This window comes from Lacerta agilis, chromosome 15 (genome assembly GCF_009819535.1).
Source record: "Lacerta agilis isolate rLacAgi1 chromosome 15, rLacAgi1.pri, whole genome shotgun sequence".
Taxonomy (NCBI): domain Eukaryota; kingdom Metazoa; phylum Chordata; class Lepidosauria; order Squamata; family Lacertidae; genus Lacerta; species Lacerta agilis.
In genome coordinates this window covers 4029482-4046395 of record NC_046326.1, presented here as the reverse complement: position 1 = coordinate 4046395, position 16914 = coordinate 4029482, and the positions used below count along the sequence as shown (strand labels likewise).

General features: G+C 41.0%; 1 protein-coding gene across 1 annotated transcript; it reads right to left on the bottom strand.

Moving 5' to 3' along the window:
• Positions 1-1669: 1669 nt before the first annotated feature.
• On the bottom strand, positions 1670-16422 carry BNIP3L (BCL2 interacting protein 3 like). Its single transcript, XM_033171477.1, has 6 exons — positions 16318-16422; positions 10112-10292; positions 7877-7949; positions 6216-6319; positions 4996-5145; positions 1670-4229 (listed from the first exon to the last, which is right to left on the bottom strand). The coding sequence occupies exons 1-6, from the start codon at positions 16406-16408 to the stop codon at positions 4181-4183; spliced, it is 648 nt and encodes a 215-aa protein (XP_033027368.1). The 5' UTR covers positions 16409-16422; the 3' UTR covers positions 1670-4180.
• Between the last annotated feature and the right edge of the window lie 492 nt (positions 16423-16914).

Here is a 16914-nt window from a genome sequence, read left to right as displayed (position 1 = left end):
CGAACTGCGAGAGGCAGTGGAAGACAGGAGTGCCTGGTGTGCTCTGGTCCATGGGGTCACGAAGAGCTGGACACGACTAAACAACAACAAAGTTATAGAAATGAAATTATATGCACTTTGCACATGTGTGCATTCAAGTACAGTGGTACCTCTGGTTATGAATGGGATCCGTTCGTAACCTGAAAGGTCTGCATGCTGAAGCATGTGCGCAACGCGATTCGGTGCTTCTGTGCATGATGTCATTTTGCACGTCTGCGCATGTGCGAACTGCCGAATCCGGAAGTAACCCTTTCCGGTACTTTCAGGTTCGGCGCATTCGTAACACGAGGTACGACTGTATGCTGCACTGCATATTACAGAGAAGTCTGAAGAGTCCTGGACCAACAATTTGTTCAACAACTTTGTCTTGATCACAACATCTGCATCCAGATTTCATGCCGACGACAATGTCAAGCTGTGAAGGAACAATTCAATTCAGATTCCCTTCCAGAATGAAATAAGGAAACTTGCTGTATAAATTCAGTGAAATATTCTTATGTTCCCAGAATATGACTCCCTTATTCTGCCATACCTTAGTAACACCACTAATTCCCTGTCCAGTTTCCATACTTCTCGTAGATGAAATTTTAGGAAATTATTGCAATGATGAAAATAATCTTAAATCTGAAAAATGTCACTTTCAAGTCAATGTATGAGGAAATAATCACAGGGGAAAATAAAAGAGATTCAAAAATTACCAGTATTTTTTTTATGTGTATGCAAACCATTTCACTTTGCTTTTATCAGCATAATTAAAAGATTTTGTGAACATTTTGGATTGAAATTGATAGGCACGCAAGCTCTAAAGGTAAAGGTACCCCTGACCGTTAGGTCCAGTTGTGGACGACTCTGGGGTTGCGGCGCTCATCTCGCTCTATAGGCCAAGGGAGCCAGTGTTTGTCTGCAGACAGCTTCCGGGTCATGTGGCCAGCATGACTAAGCCGCTTCTGGTGAACCAGAGCAGTGCACAGAAATGCCGTTTACCATCCCGCCAGAGTGGTACCTATTTATCTACTTGCACTTTGACTTGCTTTCAAACTGCTAGGTGGGCAGAAGCTGGGACCGAACAAAGGGAACTTACCCCATCGTGGGGATTCGAACCGCTGACCTTCTGATCAGCAAGCCCTAGGCTCAGTGGTTTAGACCACAGCGCCACCCGTGTCCCTATGCAAGCTCTAAGCACTGAGCAAAACTTTGAATGAGGATGCAAAGTCACTTCAACCACATGTGAAAGTTGGTTTTGAGAACATCTGGGAGCTCTTTGTCATATGAATATAAAATGAAGCAACAAGAGAGTATTTGTTCTGAAACAAGCAGTTCATGATAAAATGCCTCAAGTCAGAACACACATTGGGGCTGTTTCACACAATACGGACAAGCAAACCAAACGTGTACGTATGCTTGTGGAGCCAATTCCAGCACATCACCAGGCATAGTTACATAATACGCGTTTACAGTCATGTTCTTGTCAAATTAATCATTTACATGTTTAGATGTAGCTAAAGTGGGTGCACAAATAAAAATATATAGTATAAAGTGGTCCCAGGAATGTGTCCAACATGCACAATGTTCAGTTATCTAAAAATTCTCATGGGGGAAAAATAATTGGTAAAAAGCAACCAGCAGAAACTCAGTTTTGTGACAGCTTTAATGGCACAAAATGCTTATAGCTACAACTTATACATGTACTGTCAACTGTATAATAATGTTACAAAGTGCTAACTAAATATGAAGAATGCATTATTTTGGCTCAGTTAACTCCAATTATTTCAATGATGTGTCTTTCTTTTTTAAAAGTTATTTCAAAAGTTTATGTTTTCACTTTAAAAAAGAAACAGTAAATAGGTGTATTGTTTTATTAGTGTTGCAGTTCAGCCCACTGCATTTTCTTTAATGTGCGAGTTTATGCATTTCTGCTTGATCCTATGTACAAATATTTCAAGCCCAGTTTCTCACTTATCATTTGAATAACAAGGCCTGCAGTTCCCCCCAACTGTAAACAGGTATAAAGCTATTTAACAATATTTAAATTAACAAAGCTTTATAGTTGATACCCTTTTTCAAATTATAATAATCTGGTCCACTCCATAGAACAACAAAAAGTCATGGTCTTTCAAACTTGTAGTTGCATATCAATAAATACTGCTTTGTATCATTACATGACAACAAGCCCAACAGTGATCAGATATGAAAACGCCAATGGTATTTCTCCACCAGCAATTTCAATCTCATAGTACAGAAGTCCCAAAATATAGATATGCAAATTTATCACACAGCATTCTGCAGATTAATTATCATGTAATCTGGAAAGGAGCAAAGCTTTATTTTGTTTTAAAACAAGCATGGTCCCAATTTAATATACATTATGCCATGTTCCAATTGTGTTACAAAACAGGGTACAATAATCAATGTTGAAAGTACTGCCAGACTTTTAACCTTAGCTAGGTTTGTCAGTTTGATGTTACTGTTTTAAACTCCTTATTATGTTTCATCACTTCAAAAATATCCCCATATCCACACAGGAAATAAATACACAGTTGCAAGTGCTATCATTCAAAGCCTAAGGGGGCAAAGGGAAACCCAGATGTTACCACAGAATAGTAAAAAATAAAAAATAAAATAAGCAGGTTGTGTTACAGAAACCAAGACCGAAACAAATATACTTTAGAAATGGATTGCATGCTTATTCACTCTGCTTCATGACGCTCACCTATTTTCACTGGCATTGGCCACCATGCTTACACTGTCAACAGAGTACCTGTTTCCATAGGTTTACCAACTTATATTTTGGGTGTTTTTGCTGTCAATCTACCAGTAATACATTCTATTTCAATGGAATTTCACTAGTTTTAAAATTAGTAATGGTTCCCTAAATATGCAGTATTAAAGTTCATCATTCATATCATATTATATAGATATAAAACAAAGCATTCTATCCTTCAGAATCATGCTACATGTTCCAAAATCCAATACAAATCTACTTAGGGGCGTTTGTTTGCCCACATGTGTCGAAACCATTTTGGAACTAAGCTTCACATTTTGGAAAAAAAGTGTATCTGAAGGAGGAAAAGGCTGAGTGTTCCCATGAGCGAGATTCCCATCTAGCTATACAAGATATCACTAAGGACCTTAGGATTTCAGGTATTGCCAAGGGACATTCAACAATAAACCATGGAAAATGGGAGTAATGAAACTCAACCACAGAAGACAGCTCAGAGCTTCATAAATTGTGTTTGACACAACTGCAAGACTATTTCCAGGAAGTATGCCTCAAGTAGCTACTGAAACAATCATCTATTTGTAAATTTGCAAGTGGTTCCAAAACAAGTAAAATCTCCTTTTACATGGAGTCTAAAATACTTCAAAATACTTCAAGTTAAACTACTTTTAAAAGGAAACCTTTTGTTAAGTAAAATGCTAAGGAATACTAAAAGCTTCTTCACATGCAAATAATGCAGTTCTTTCTAAAAACAATTTCTAGATGCTGGGCAGGTTTTCCCCCACCAGAAATTAATTCACTACTTCATAGAAAATACAAGTATTACTCAGTATTAAAAGTTGCTGATCAATCGATTTTTATCCTGCTTTGATTTTTGTGAGCTTTTGCCTCCCAAAAGCTAAAAACATCAGTCAAGAGAATTGTAAAATAAGCTACACTTTAGAACAAAACTGCCAATGGTTTTGTTTGTTTTTACAACCAACTTCAGTTAATTATGAGTCTTTTACAGACTGGAGATTCTTATACCCAACAATTTAATCATGCATGTACTGTGCAGATTATTTCTTGCTGTAGTACAGAGGAGGCAACACCATCACTGATAAAATTATAATTTGCTGGTGGCATTTTGCACTGTAAGAAGCCCTTGCGACGTATAGGCAATTGTAAACTCTGTTAGGCAACTCTGATGTGTCTTGCAGGATGTGGAGAAAGGCTAGGGAAAGGGAAGAGACTATTGAGACGCCTCCACAGAGTTCCAATACAATACTGAATTTCAAGAGTTACTGGAACGTGGATATGTAAAAACAAGGTGGAGGCTGGGAAGGGGTCATGCTTAAAGTTGTCTCAAGTTCAAGATGTACAAATGTGACAATAACACCTTCACAGATTACAAGGATTTCCAGGGTTTGTGCACCACTTCTTTCAATAAGTGCTAGCTGAAGGTGTGGTCAGTCGTTTTCCAATGTAGATACTGAAATGAAGCACAAAGCAAAGCATGTCGCCTTAGAAATTCTCATTATGCTTAAGATTTTGTTCAGCTAAAGTAATAAGACTAACATCCACCAATCATACAAATATGTTAATGTAGTTTAATACTAATTCACACAACTCATCAGACTGGAATGAACACATCTTGTGAAGAAAGCATATTGTTATCATCTATAGTTGATTCTTCCCAGGATTAAAGTTATTTATTTCATAAAATTTGTGCACCACTTGAATGTACAAAAAAAAACAGTTTACAAAAAGATAGTAGCTACTCGCACAACAGAATGTTATGGGAAATATCTGCAGGGTTCCCCCTGCTTTCCAGTCACGGAGTTTACTTCTATAACATTCTTCTCTTCTGATCTGGCTGATCAAATGAACACATTGTATTGCTTCACAGGGTTTTCCCTGTGTAAAATTATTTTTATTCTTTCTCCAAATACAATGGAATCTCTACTGGGTTACCCTCAAAACTGCTGAAAGTAATTAAAGCGTACAAATCTCCAAGAGTTTATTCACTCAGTTTGCATCTGCATTGGAATTGTTCTGAGACATTTTGTTTTATTGTGTGTTTGTCACTCTGGGCTCCTTTGGGAGAAAGGGAAACTATAAATTTAAATAGTTGTAGTAAATTATATGCATCACTTCCCTTAAAACATCCCAAAGCAATTGAAGAGTTAAGTTCCCCCATATAAATACACTTTCTAATCCAATGCAGACAAAACGTAAATATATGTGCTAGTACTTACCCTAGTCCCAAAGCCAAAACATGAGATATGAAGAGAGATGGAATGAAAACCTTAAGAAACTCAGCTGAGAAAATGCCACCTTTCTTCATGGCTCCACTCTTCCTCATGCTTAAAGAAACAGCTCGTTTAGGATGTCTGAAGTGAAATTCCCTTCAAAAAAGAAGAAATGGATGGCATCACATAGAATGCACTGAACTAGACCCATTTTAAAAAGCACAACAGACAGCAATCTCAAAATCTAAGAGTTGGGAAGCTTTTGGGAAAGACATCTCACTCCGATTCAGAAGAGAATGGGGAGGCCCAAAATAGCATTCCTTTTTCAGATAGAGACATACTGTTATCTATCTCCTGCTTTTAATATACACACTAGGGACACTGCATTTAAAATCCCCACGCAGTCTACCATTCATGAGACACAAATCAGCATTAGTTCACCATTACAGATATTATTATTATTATTATTATTATTATTATTATTATTATTACCCCACCCGTCTGGCTGGGTCTCCCCAACCGCTCTGGGTGGCTTCCAGTACATATAAAAGCATAATAAAAGTCACACATTAAAAACTGCCCAACACAGGGCTGCCTTCAGATGTCTTCTAAAAGTTGTGTGGTTCTCTGTCTCCTTGACATCTGATGGGAGGGCCTTCCACAGGAAGGGCACCACTCCCTCAACTATTCCTCATAAGGCTTGGTTTCCAGACCCTTGAGCACCTTGGTCACCCTCCTCTGCACACATTCCAGCTTCTCAATGTCCTTCTTAAACTGTTGCCCAGAACTGGAAACAGTACTCTAGGTGTAGTCTGGCCAAGGCAGAACAGAGTGGTACTATTAATTCCCTTGATCGGGACACTATTCTTTTGTTAATGCAGTCTAGAACACCATTACCATTTTTTGTTGTTGCAGCATCACTGTTGACTCATGTTAAGTGTGTGGTCTACTAAGGCCCCTAGATCCTTTTCATATGTTATGTCAGAATCCTATGAAGAGTGCTGCAGCACAAGTACACTAGGGTGGTGGGGAGCAAGCAGGACTGTTTTCCATATTTTTCAGAAAAAAAATACAAGGTACAGAATTTAATTATTTTTGCTAAAAGCCTTGAGAACACTTTTTACAGTAATCCTTTAAAAACAGCACCACCACAAAGCTTTACATTTTGATACAACAGTATTTCCTTCTAAGCAAAGGACCATTGATTAGTAAAGATTACAACTCACTTGGGAGGAATATTTTCAGGTCTACTTGACCAGTCCGATACCCAATCAACACTTTTCTTCAAAATGTCCACCTCCTTCTCCCCTTCTAATGTTTCCTCTTCAGACTGAAAATAAACAGGGAGCAACTTCACTAATTTAAGTAAGGTAAAATTAAGTGTAATTCCATGATGTTTCAAGGATTTATTGTCTCTTTGGTTTTATCTTAAACAGAAAATATATTTGCTTATGTTTGTGTCAATAGGCATTTTGTGTTATTTGCAACTTACTAACTCAACTACTCATTGCGATAGTTACTGCCCAGCACTGCAAAAGACCAGTAGTTCTGACCCTCTTATCCACCCCATGTACTTAAGTGAGAACAACTAAAACTGATTTAATTTGCATCAGTTCTTGTCACTTATTTAGAGAGTATCCTCTCTAGCAGCACGTAAGTTGCGGAACTCCTTTCTCACAGACCTGCATCTGACATATATATATATACATACACACACACATATACATACACACACATACATATACAAACATACATATATATATGCTGATTTACCAATTCTTCCAATTATAAACTGTTTAAACTGATTTTTATATTGTTGTTACCAACCATGGGAACTTTTGGTGAAAGGTGTGTAAGTAAAATAACAACAATATCAAAAACAAAGCTTTCTCACAATGCTCAAGGCCAGCATTTATCTAAAGATGTTTGTAAAATGAAGGATTTAAGGAAAAATAACTATGATATATTGTAGTATTTATAATACGCTTGAAGACTGAGCACTGTCTGAAATTAAAGGCAACCTTACTATTGAGAAATACCCTGAAATCCTAGCTATCACTTCAATGTAATTTGAATCACTAGGTCTCCCTTAGTTTATAATTACATACATAAAAGCCTTCTGGCAACTTGCCACAACACACTCTCCAACACTTGAAACTCTCAGGTGAAATCAAAATTCGTTTTCTAAAATCCCAATTGCAATCAAGGTTTTAAAATAAACATTTTTATTTACAGCAGGTATTTGGAACTGGATTCAACTGGAGGCCACATTCTGCCCCCACCCCCACCCCCTTGCAGGTCCTTTTGACCAAGAGAGGGGGTATCAACCTGCCAATAGCCAGATGTTAAGTGAAGTACTTTCCTTTGTTGGAGCCCACACCTGACATCAAAAATGATGCCAGGTGTAAAGCAAGTGAATGTGGATTGGAGAAAACAGCCTCATGGGCCAAATTAGAACTCTTTCCAGGCCTAATTAAGTCCATGGGCCAGAGGTTCCATGCCACTGTTTTACTCATTGCTTTAAATTATATGATGCAGTATCTCAGGTGCTTAGCCGTTGACAAAGTCAAGGCCACTGACAGGACAAAAAACATTAAGCATAAGGATTTATTTATAAACTACACACTGATTGCATAACAGAAGTGTGTTTTCAACAACTCAAAACCGAGAAATGCAGATTATGCCATTTTTAAAGGTTAAAGCAAATGAAGATTCATTGCTAGAAAACAATTTAAAATTCTGCTTACTAATTCTCTTAAAAGCATGCTGCTCATACTTCAGTTCTCAGTAGAAAATATGGTTACATGTTTTAACTTAAATTGCTCTTTCAGGTAGACTTAACATCTTCACCTCAAACAGAATCATATGGAAGTAGTAGAAAAAGTACCTGAGAACTATTGTCTTTACTAGTGTGCATCTCCACATCAAACATTATCTGTCCATCTTCTTGAGGAGAAGGGCTAGAATAAAAGGGTACCATTAATACTGTTATGGAACTTAATTATAATAATTATCTGCACTTAGAAGTACTGAATGTAACCTGTCTAGTATTGCATAGGGCCAGATAACACCAGGAGATCTAGGGAACATGTAGATTGAGGACAGGGCAGAAAAAGCTGCTGAGAGCAGCTCCATTTCTGGAACAGCGTAAACAACCATATAGGTCATGGATAAAGTAGCACAAGGTCTTACTAGCTTGATCCTACAAGATCTTACAACCCTGAGGTACTTGGATAAAAAAAAGCTCACTTACGACAGACACTTATTAACTAAAATGTGGGAATAATATGGTTGCCAGTGTGTCTGCTGGCTTCCAATGCATATATCAGACTACTGCAGTTGAAAGGTGAAATGCTATATATCTAACACTGAAAGCCATTAGACTTATTTCTGTACTGCAAATCCCATTAAGAAAATGTTAGTACATTTGAAATGAGGACAAATGACTGTAAGGAATCACTTGCATGTATGCTGGATTCTAACTCAGAAATTAAAAATTTAAAGAACTTGATTTCTTGTGCTTCCTCAGTGGCAAAAACTCAAAACTCTATGCATATGTTGAAGGCTGGTAACAGCAAAGCAAAAACAAAACAGTTTACATTGCTGCCCAGAGACCACCTAGCTCCATTCATATCCTCTCTTCCTTTTTTTAGAGTAGTTGGTGCCTGTCCCCCTAATCATCTACTTCCAGTGAGAAAGTAGGGCCACACCCATTTCTGAAATTCAGAAGCAAGCCAGCTCGTCTCCCCAGCAAGCGAACAACTACTCTGTCATATTACTGAATCGTAGAGTTGGAAGGGACCAAAAGGTCATCTAGTCCAACCCACTGCAATGCAGGAATCCCAGCTAAAGCATCAATGACAGGTGGCCATCCAACCTCTGCTTAAAAACCTCCAAGGAAGGAGATCACATTGACACAGACTCAAATATAAGAATTTCTTTGGTCATCTTTAAACTGATTAATGTAATCAACTAGTAGTATATTAAATACAATAGTAGGACAATTCGACATACCTAAGGATGAGTTACAACCTATGACTTCTTCAGAACACACTTCTAATTTTTTCTAAAGTTTTATTACTGTAAAATAGAAGGGCGTTTTTACATTATCAGAAAAAGTAAAGCCATGCCCAATGGTTAACAGGAAAAAGGACAGAGAAAGCAATTACAACAGGACATTTTGATTTACAATAATAATTACAAAGATCCCATGAAGAGATACTGCATGACATAGATTCCTGCTAGATTGCCAAGACTATTTGAGAAATTTGATGGGTGAGTTGTGTTTTGCACTATATTTGGAAACAAGAAAATTTTCCTCTAGGTCAGATTGACAAATAATTGGGGGGTGGTTTTGTCATTCCCTATTACCTGTTACTTAGTAGGCTTTAAACACTCCTTGAAACTACAGTCATCTTTAACTTGGGTTAGCCTATTTACTCATACCTGTAGATTTGCGCAAGGGGATGAGGGTGATCTGGAGCATAGAGGTGGCTGAACACAAAGAACCTGCCTCAAGATGAAAGGATGAACTAATTGACCAACATGGCTTACAGCCAATTTCTAGTTAAGAAGACTGAAAAATATTCTACTTTTTAAAAAAACAAAAACCCCTCAAAAAACTTTAAGCTGATATTCAAATGTAGATGTACAAGGACAGCACCCAGGTACATGCAACTTTTCCAGTCATTCAGAAATAAATCTAAGTAATTGAAGATTGAAGCCTCCAGAAGTCAATAGGATCATTTATTTAACAGTATTTGAATTGCAGCCCATAGATTTATAGTTGCAAAAGATTATTTGTTCAAAAGTAAATGCATATAGGAGGTAAAGAAGAAGAAGACATTCAATTTACCGTATTTTCTGGCGTATAAGACAACTGGGTGTATAAGACAACCCCCAACTTTTCCAGTTAAAATATAGAGTTTGAGATATACTTGACCGCAGATTCTCCACCCGGCGTATAAGACAACCCCCGACTTTTGAGAAGATTTTCCTGGATTAAAAAGTGGTCTTATACGCCAGAATATACAGTATATTCAGGCTAGGAACTGAACTGGCAGCACTTGGTACAAGAAAAATGAATCTATTCCAGTGAAGTTGATAGAGCTTGAATTCCTACCTGTCACAGTGAGAACTACCTCTTGAACTGCTCTGTCCAGACTCATGCTGAGCATCTAGAAGTATCTTCTCCATGTCTCCATTGTGGATGGAAGATGAAGAAGGAACGTGTTCCAGACCACCATTTTTCGCATTTCCATTATCATTGCCATTGCCATTCATCTGCAACTCTACCCAGGAGCCTGTTGAACAGTCAGATGTTTCATCAGAAACCATGAAACTAAAACACAGCATAAGGTTTATCACTCACTTGCAGAAATATGCAGTCATGCCAAATTAGATAACCAGAAAGAAGACATCTACAGACACCAAATAAGACTTTTCCATTTATCAACAGAGCAACATTATGAACTATTTCTTAAAAGTAAATCCACACATTATGAACCAGCCACATGTAAATAACTGCTAATATTTGTTTACTTGTGTGATCAGTCATGTTGGAGATGCTGATGCTGTGTCTTCAATGAGTGTGTCTATGAGCAGTGTGCACTGGAAATGCAAGGAACTCCTGCTGACAGAAATTGCCACTGTATCTTCTATGTCTACGCTTGGAGCTGATGGAAGAGAAGTATGCATCATTTGCTTTTGAGGTCGTTCTGCATAATTTTATCAGTATCTTGTTCCTTCCCTATGATCAGATGAATCTTGTTCAAAAGGACTTCTACACCTGAGAAAATTTGAAGCAGTCTGGATTGACAGGACTTAAAACAAGCACACACATCCTGACCCTTTCAAGAAAAGAATATAATTTGCTGCCTCAAGTGTAGAGCAAGGACAAAATGTTCAACCTGTAATTTTTAAACAGATAACCACTGCAGTGTTCAGATACCAACTGTATAGCTAACACTAAGCAAGTGTATTTGACACTGAAGTCAGGTCTTGAAATGAGCTGGCCACCAGGTGCATTTTGTGACTGAAGATTCTCTATTCCCAAACAGCTCCAAAAGTCTGGCTGCCATTCTTGGACTGAGACTCAAGGCTGCCCGCTGCTGGCACTGACATCACTGGGCACAGGAGGAAAATTGGGAGGAGCCAGCAACAGACTGAGTATGCTCACTGCTGCGAGCACATGGAAGAGCCACACTCCCTCCCACCACAGCAAAAGGCACCAAAAGGATGCCCACTGCCAGCGCTCACGTTGCACAGCCGCTGCTGCTCCCCAAGCCCTCTGGAGGCACCTGCTGCTGCCGATGCCACCCCAAGGAAACCCTGCTCTGGCAGCGGTTGGGCAAGCGCCATGTGGAGATGCTTCCTGAGTGGGCAGGTAGTGCCTGGTTCGCTGCTGAGGTGCCTCGGAGCTCGCTCTCATCCTCCTCAAATGTGCCCGTTTGTCCTCTGACGAAGAAATGACCAGTATATAATTTTAATGGTAGGTTTATTGTAGCTGTGAGAGACAGAACAACAACAGGAAAACCCCCAGAAACCCAGAAGTCAAAAGTCAGAGATTGATGTGCATTATAATGAACAGTGTTCTCGAAGCAACTAGCATGAGTTTGGCCAAACTGTGGGAGGCAGTGAAAGATAGGCGTGCTCTGGTCCATGGGGTCACGAAGAGTTGGACACAACTGAAAGATTGAACAACAACAACAACAACATCATCATCATAATGAATGAAATAAGTATTTGATCCCCTATCAACCAACCAGATGTCAGGCAACCTGGTATCTTCACTGTATGTAACGAGCTGAGATTAGAAGCACCTGCTGTAAGGGAGAGGCCTTACCTGTAATCCCAGCTTGTTACAGTACCTGTAGAAAAGACACCTGTCGACAGAAGCAATCAATCCAGCAGATTCCAAAGTAGCCACCATGACCAAGACCAAAGAGCTGTCCAAGGATGTCAGGGACAAGACTGTAGACCTGCACAAGGCTGGACTGGCCTACAAGACTATTACCAAGCAGCTTGGTGAGAAGGTGACAACGGTTGGTACAATAATTTGCAAATGGAAGAAACACAAAATAACTGCCAACCTCCCTCGGTCTGGGGCTCCATGCAAGATCTCATCTCATGGAGTTGCAATGATCATGAGAACGGTGATGAAGCAGCCCAGAACTACACAGGGGGAACCTGTCAATGATCTCAGGGCAGCTGGGACCATAGTCACCATGAAAACAGTTGGTAACACACTATGCCGTGAAGGACTGAGATCTTGCAGAGCCTGCAAGGTCCCCTTGCTCAAGACAGCACATGTACAGGCCCATCTGCAGTTTGCCAATGCACATCTGAATGACCCAGAGGAGAACTGGGTGAAAGTGTTGTGGTGAGATGAGACCAAAATCGAGCTCTTTAGCATCAACTCAACTCGCCGTGTTTGGCGGAGGAGGAATGCTGCCTACGACCCCAAGAATACCATCCCAACCATCAAACATGGAGGGGGACATGGGGGTGTTTTTCTGCTAAGGGGACAGGACACCTTCACTGCAACCAAGGGACGATAGACTGGACCGTGTATCGTCAAATCTTGGGTGAGCACCTCCTTCCCTCAGCCAGGGAATTGAAAATGGGTCGAGGATGGGTATTTCAGCATGACAATGACCCAAAACACACACCCAAGGCAACAAAGGAGTGGCTCAAGAAGAAGCACATTAAGGTCCTGGAGTGAACTAGCAAGTCTCCAGACCTTAATCCCATCGAAAATCTGTGGAGGGAGCTGAAGGTTCGAGTAGCTACACATCAGCCTCGAAATCTTACTGACTTGGAGAGGATCTGCAAAGAGGAGTGGGACAAAATACCTCCCGAGATGTGTGCAAACCTGGTTGCCACCTAAAAGAAACGTCTGACCTCTGTAATTGCCAACAAGGGTTTTGCCACCAAGTACTAAGTCATCTTTTGCAAAGGGATCACATACTTGTTTCACTCATTATAATGCACATCAATCTCTGACTTTTGTCTTCTGGGTTTCTGAGGGTTTTCCTGTTGTTATTTTGTCTCTCACAGCTACAATAAACCTACCATTAAAATTATGGACTGGTCATTTCTTCGTCAGTGGGCAAACGGGCAAATTTAGCAGGGGATCATATACTTCCCCCCCTCACTATAGCTGCTTTCTGAAACCTGTAGAATTTCAGCATCACTGTCAGTGGACAAAACAACACTCACAGCATTATTTCCATACCTTACTATAAAATGGGAGCAGCAGTGATCTATCACTGTGAGGATGAAAGGTTGAAAGGAATACAGATTGTAAAATACTTTTGTCCACTGACTTTGTTACAGACAGTAATGAGGACTGTTAGAGAGTGGCCAAAAGTGTGTTACTACAACAGGTGTTTGGTTAACCTAAAAATTAAGCTGCACTTCAGACAAAAAATCTCTGTCTAATAAATCATGGTTTATTATAACAAGCATTGTTCTATGTCCATGCACTCCCTCATCCCTCACACAAATTAAGAGCTTTGGGATTTGTTAAATCAAAGTTTCCCATTACATCCAAACTGAGCATTTGTAGTTTAATCTCAGACTACAAACCAGAATTTGAGCATGAGGTGCAAGGCAGATAGGCACACAACATCAGTTATCCACATTAAAAAACGGGGCTTTTTTGATTGAGGTCATTATGTCTGAATGGAGTCCAAGCCTCTTGAATTCAACTACAAACTTTACAAAAATGCTACATTTGCAACAGTTACCCCTAAGTTTTGAGGCATAATTCCAAGTGTTGAAGGTGCTTGAAGCAAAATTGAGACACAACCTTCTCTCCTATGTCTTCTTGTGATTTTCCAAGTTCAGACTAGACTAATCTCTCTTGCTTATACCATAAATTCACTCTAGAACACAATATAAGGGGCAGCAAGACTTTCCTGAAAAATAACCAAACAGAACTTTTGTAAAGCACCCCATAAGAGTTTCAGGCTGAATTCCAGGAGTTCGGACAACGGCTGAAGGAGTAAGATTGTAGTATGAGCTGAATTTCATGTCTTGGAAACATCTTAGAAAATACAGGTTGTTTAAACAAGAAAGCTGAATCACGACAATGTATGAAACGAAGAGTGACAAACTGTTTTTCTGGGTGGGGAGACCAATTCTGAGTTTATGTTTTATAACTATCAGTGTGGCCTTCCTTCTAGACCCAGGCACAAGTCGTAACAAGAACAGTGATCCAGATGGTCTCTTTATCTGCCCTGTGGCTTGATTCTGATGAAATTGTTCACTGTGATTTTCATATTTTGCTCAATGGGATCATTGGTCAATAAAGGGCAGATTAAAAATGTTTCACATGAATACATGCAATTTTGCCTTAATGATTTTTTTAATAGAATTTTTAAAATAGTTTACAATACCAAGCAAATGGGAGAATACCTTTTATATGTGTGAAGTTCAAAATACAACATGTACATGTCCAAGTTAAAATGAACTTTGATAATGCATGGTCTCAAAGAATTTCAGCTACAATCCTCAAAATCCTTATTAAGGAATAATTGTATGCATGATAGTGGACTCATTCAATAGTTTTAAGACGAGCAGATTAACTGCCTTTCAGATTAACTTGCCAGGTATACTGGGGGCTGGAAGAGGGCAGGGAAGAAGAATGCTGCTTTCAGGGTAGCCATCTTTTAAATCATTAGTTCATATATATGAAATAGCCATGCATGTGAGATGAACAAGAATAATTTCACTAGTGTATTATGAAATCCAAGCCGAAGCTATTTGGATGTTCTTCCATCCTGATCCACAAACAAAAGGTTACACTGGACCAGCTGACAGACCCCGGATATAAGAGAAAAACAGCACACGTCAGTAATATTGACTCAGCCACTGAATAAACTCATTCTCACACTCTAGCTAGTTCCCCAGCATCCCAACTATTTGAGATAGCCAACAACTAAATTAGCTCACCCTGTCAAAACATGCCAGTTCACAGATTTCTCATGGCATACCATCTGACTTGTCTGCTACACTCATATCTGCCTGCAGCTATTGAAACTTACTTATAAACGCAACTGAAACCAAGTTTAGTCAATTTGCCTTCAATGAGCCATACTTCCAAGGTATGTTTAGGAATGCAACATCAGCCTCCCAATTCTTTCTGTCTAGAACAGTAAATAAACAAGAACAGACCATTCAATAAGTCCTTCTCTCACAAAGATCCATCCCATTCTTCCCACACCCCAATCCTGTCCACTTCCCCCTTTAATTTCCAAAAATTAACTCATCAGCTCCATCCATAGCCATCTCCAGCCCATTATTTTTCTCCTACCTGTGACCACCTAAACTTCCTTCTTTCAAAAAGCCTTCCTCTTTATTCCTGATCATTGTTCCACTGCTATTGCACACCTCAGTTCCTTTCCTTTCCAAGGTGGTTAGGGATTCAAGTACTGTATCTCAGACAGACAACCTGACATCCATCACTTTACTGGAGCCTGGAGCCAAGGACCAATATTCATTCATTGCTTGCGGGAGGCGGGGAGGGGGGACACAGACACAAACAAAGAAAGGCCCCCACAATCCTTTTCACACTTCTTCACAAAAGAAATAAAGTTTATCTCGGCACTGGCAGCCAAAATGCTGTGAAATAGCGTCCCTTAACATAAGAAAACTTAATTATTAAAGAAACAAAAACGCAGCAGCAGCTAATAAGTAGAAAACGAAAAATACATATGTATATATTTTAAGATCGTTGTTTTACATATTTTGTGGTTATTATTTTTTCAGCAGGAGTTAATCACGCTAAGAAGCTCCCGAGGCAAAAAATGTGTAGGCAGGTCCACATAAACAAAAGCACATGCTGGTGTTTTTGAACTGGCGACGCTTTTTGACCAGTGCTGCATCTTAGCCGCCTTGAGGGATGCGAACTTTAATAAAATAGACAAGTCAGCTTTGCCCACCACCTAACAAGCCCCCCCCCCTCCTCCCAGGTGCTCTTCCTCGCTCGGCACCTTTCCCGGCGCCCCCCCCCGCTCACTCCCCCCTCCCCAAATTCCTGCCCCCCTCCGCCGCCGCCCCGCCCCCTCCGGACCAGCGTTCCATTGCACGCCCCGCCCCTCTCAGTCCCGCCAGCTCCCCCCCCCCATTGGCCAACCACCTCTCGCGCGGCGCAGCTGCCAACCAATCCAGGAGGGCACGGCGGGGTGGGGGCTGCTCAAGTGGTCCCTCCGCCACCTGAGGGGATGCGGAGTCTCCTGGCCGGGAGACCCCGCTCGCTTACAGGCCGTGGAAGGCGGTAGTCATAGCAATTCAAGTTAAAGCCCCACCCCCACCCCCACTCACTATTGAGGCCTGGCTCGGAGGGCGTCCCGTCAGGCGGCGGGTTGTTGTTGTTGTTGTGCTGGTGAAGCGAGTCCTGAGGGGAGGAGGACATGGCGGCGGCGGCGGACACGACAAGCGACGCGGAGAGGCCTCTGTTTGTGCTTGTGTGTCTGTGTTTGTATGCTCGGCGGGAGGAGGAGCAGCAGCAGCAGCAACCCCAGCCGCCCCGGCCTCACTGCGCAAGCGCCCGGGCCGCCACGCCCACGCGCCGGAGCGGCAGGCGCCTCTCGCCCAGCTTTAGCCCCATTCCTCCCTGACGCTCCTCACGTCCGCGTGGGGGGGGGGGGTGCGGTCGCTCCGGCGGCACCGCGCGTGCGCTCCTGCACGCGCTCACACCCCTCTCTCTCCGCCCCGCCGCCACCCCCTACAAGCCGCGTATGAGCTGCCCGCTCTTACACTGCGCACGCGCTGGAGCTTCGGCTGGTTCCGCCTCCTTCAGGCCCATTTTGTGTTTCTCAAACTTGGACTGTTTTTGGACTACAACTCCCATCATCCCTGACCACTGATCCTGCTAGCTTGCTAGACATAAACAGTTTAGTAGCCGCTGGCGACCCAAGT

Bases quoted from the DNA above. Each gene is read 5' to 3' on its own strand.
- BNIP3L (XM_033171477.1), bottom strand. From the start codon at position 16,408: ATGTCCTCCTCCCCTCAGGACTCGCTTCACCAGCACAACAACAACAAC. The intron at 10,293-16,317 runs GTGAGTGGGGGT...ACTGTTCAACAG, and splicing joins CTCCGAGCCAGGCCTCAATA to GCTCCTGGGTAGAGTTGCAG. The intron at 7,950-10,111 runs GTAGGAATTCAA...CTTTTATTCTAG, and splicing joins GGTAGTTCTCACTGTGACAG to CCCTTCTCCTCAAGAAGATG.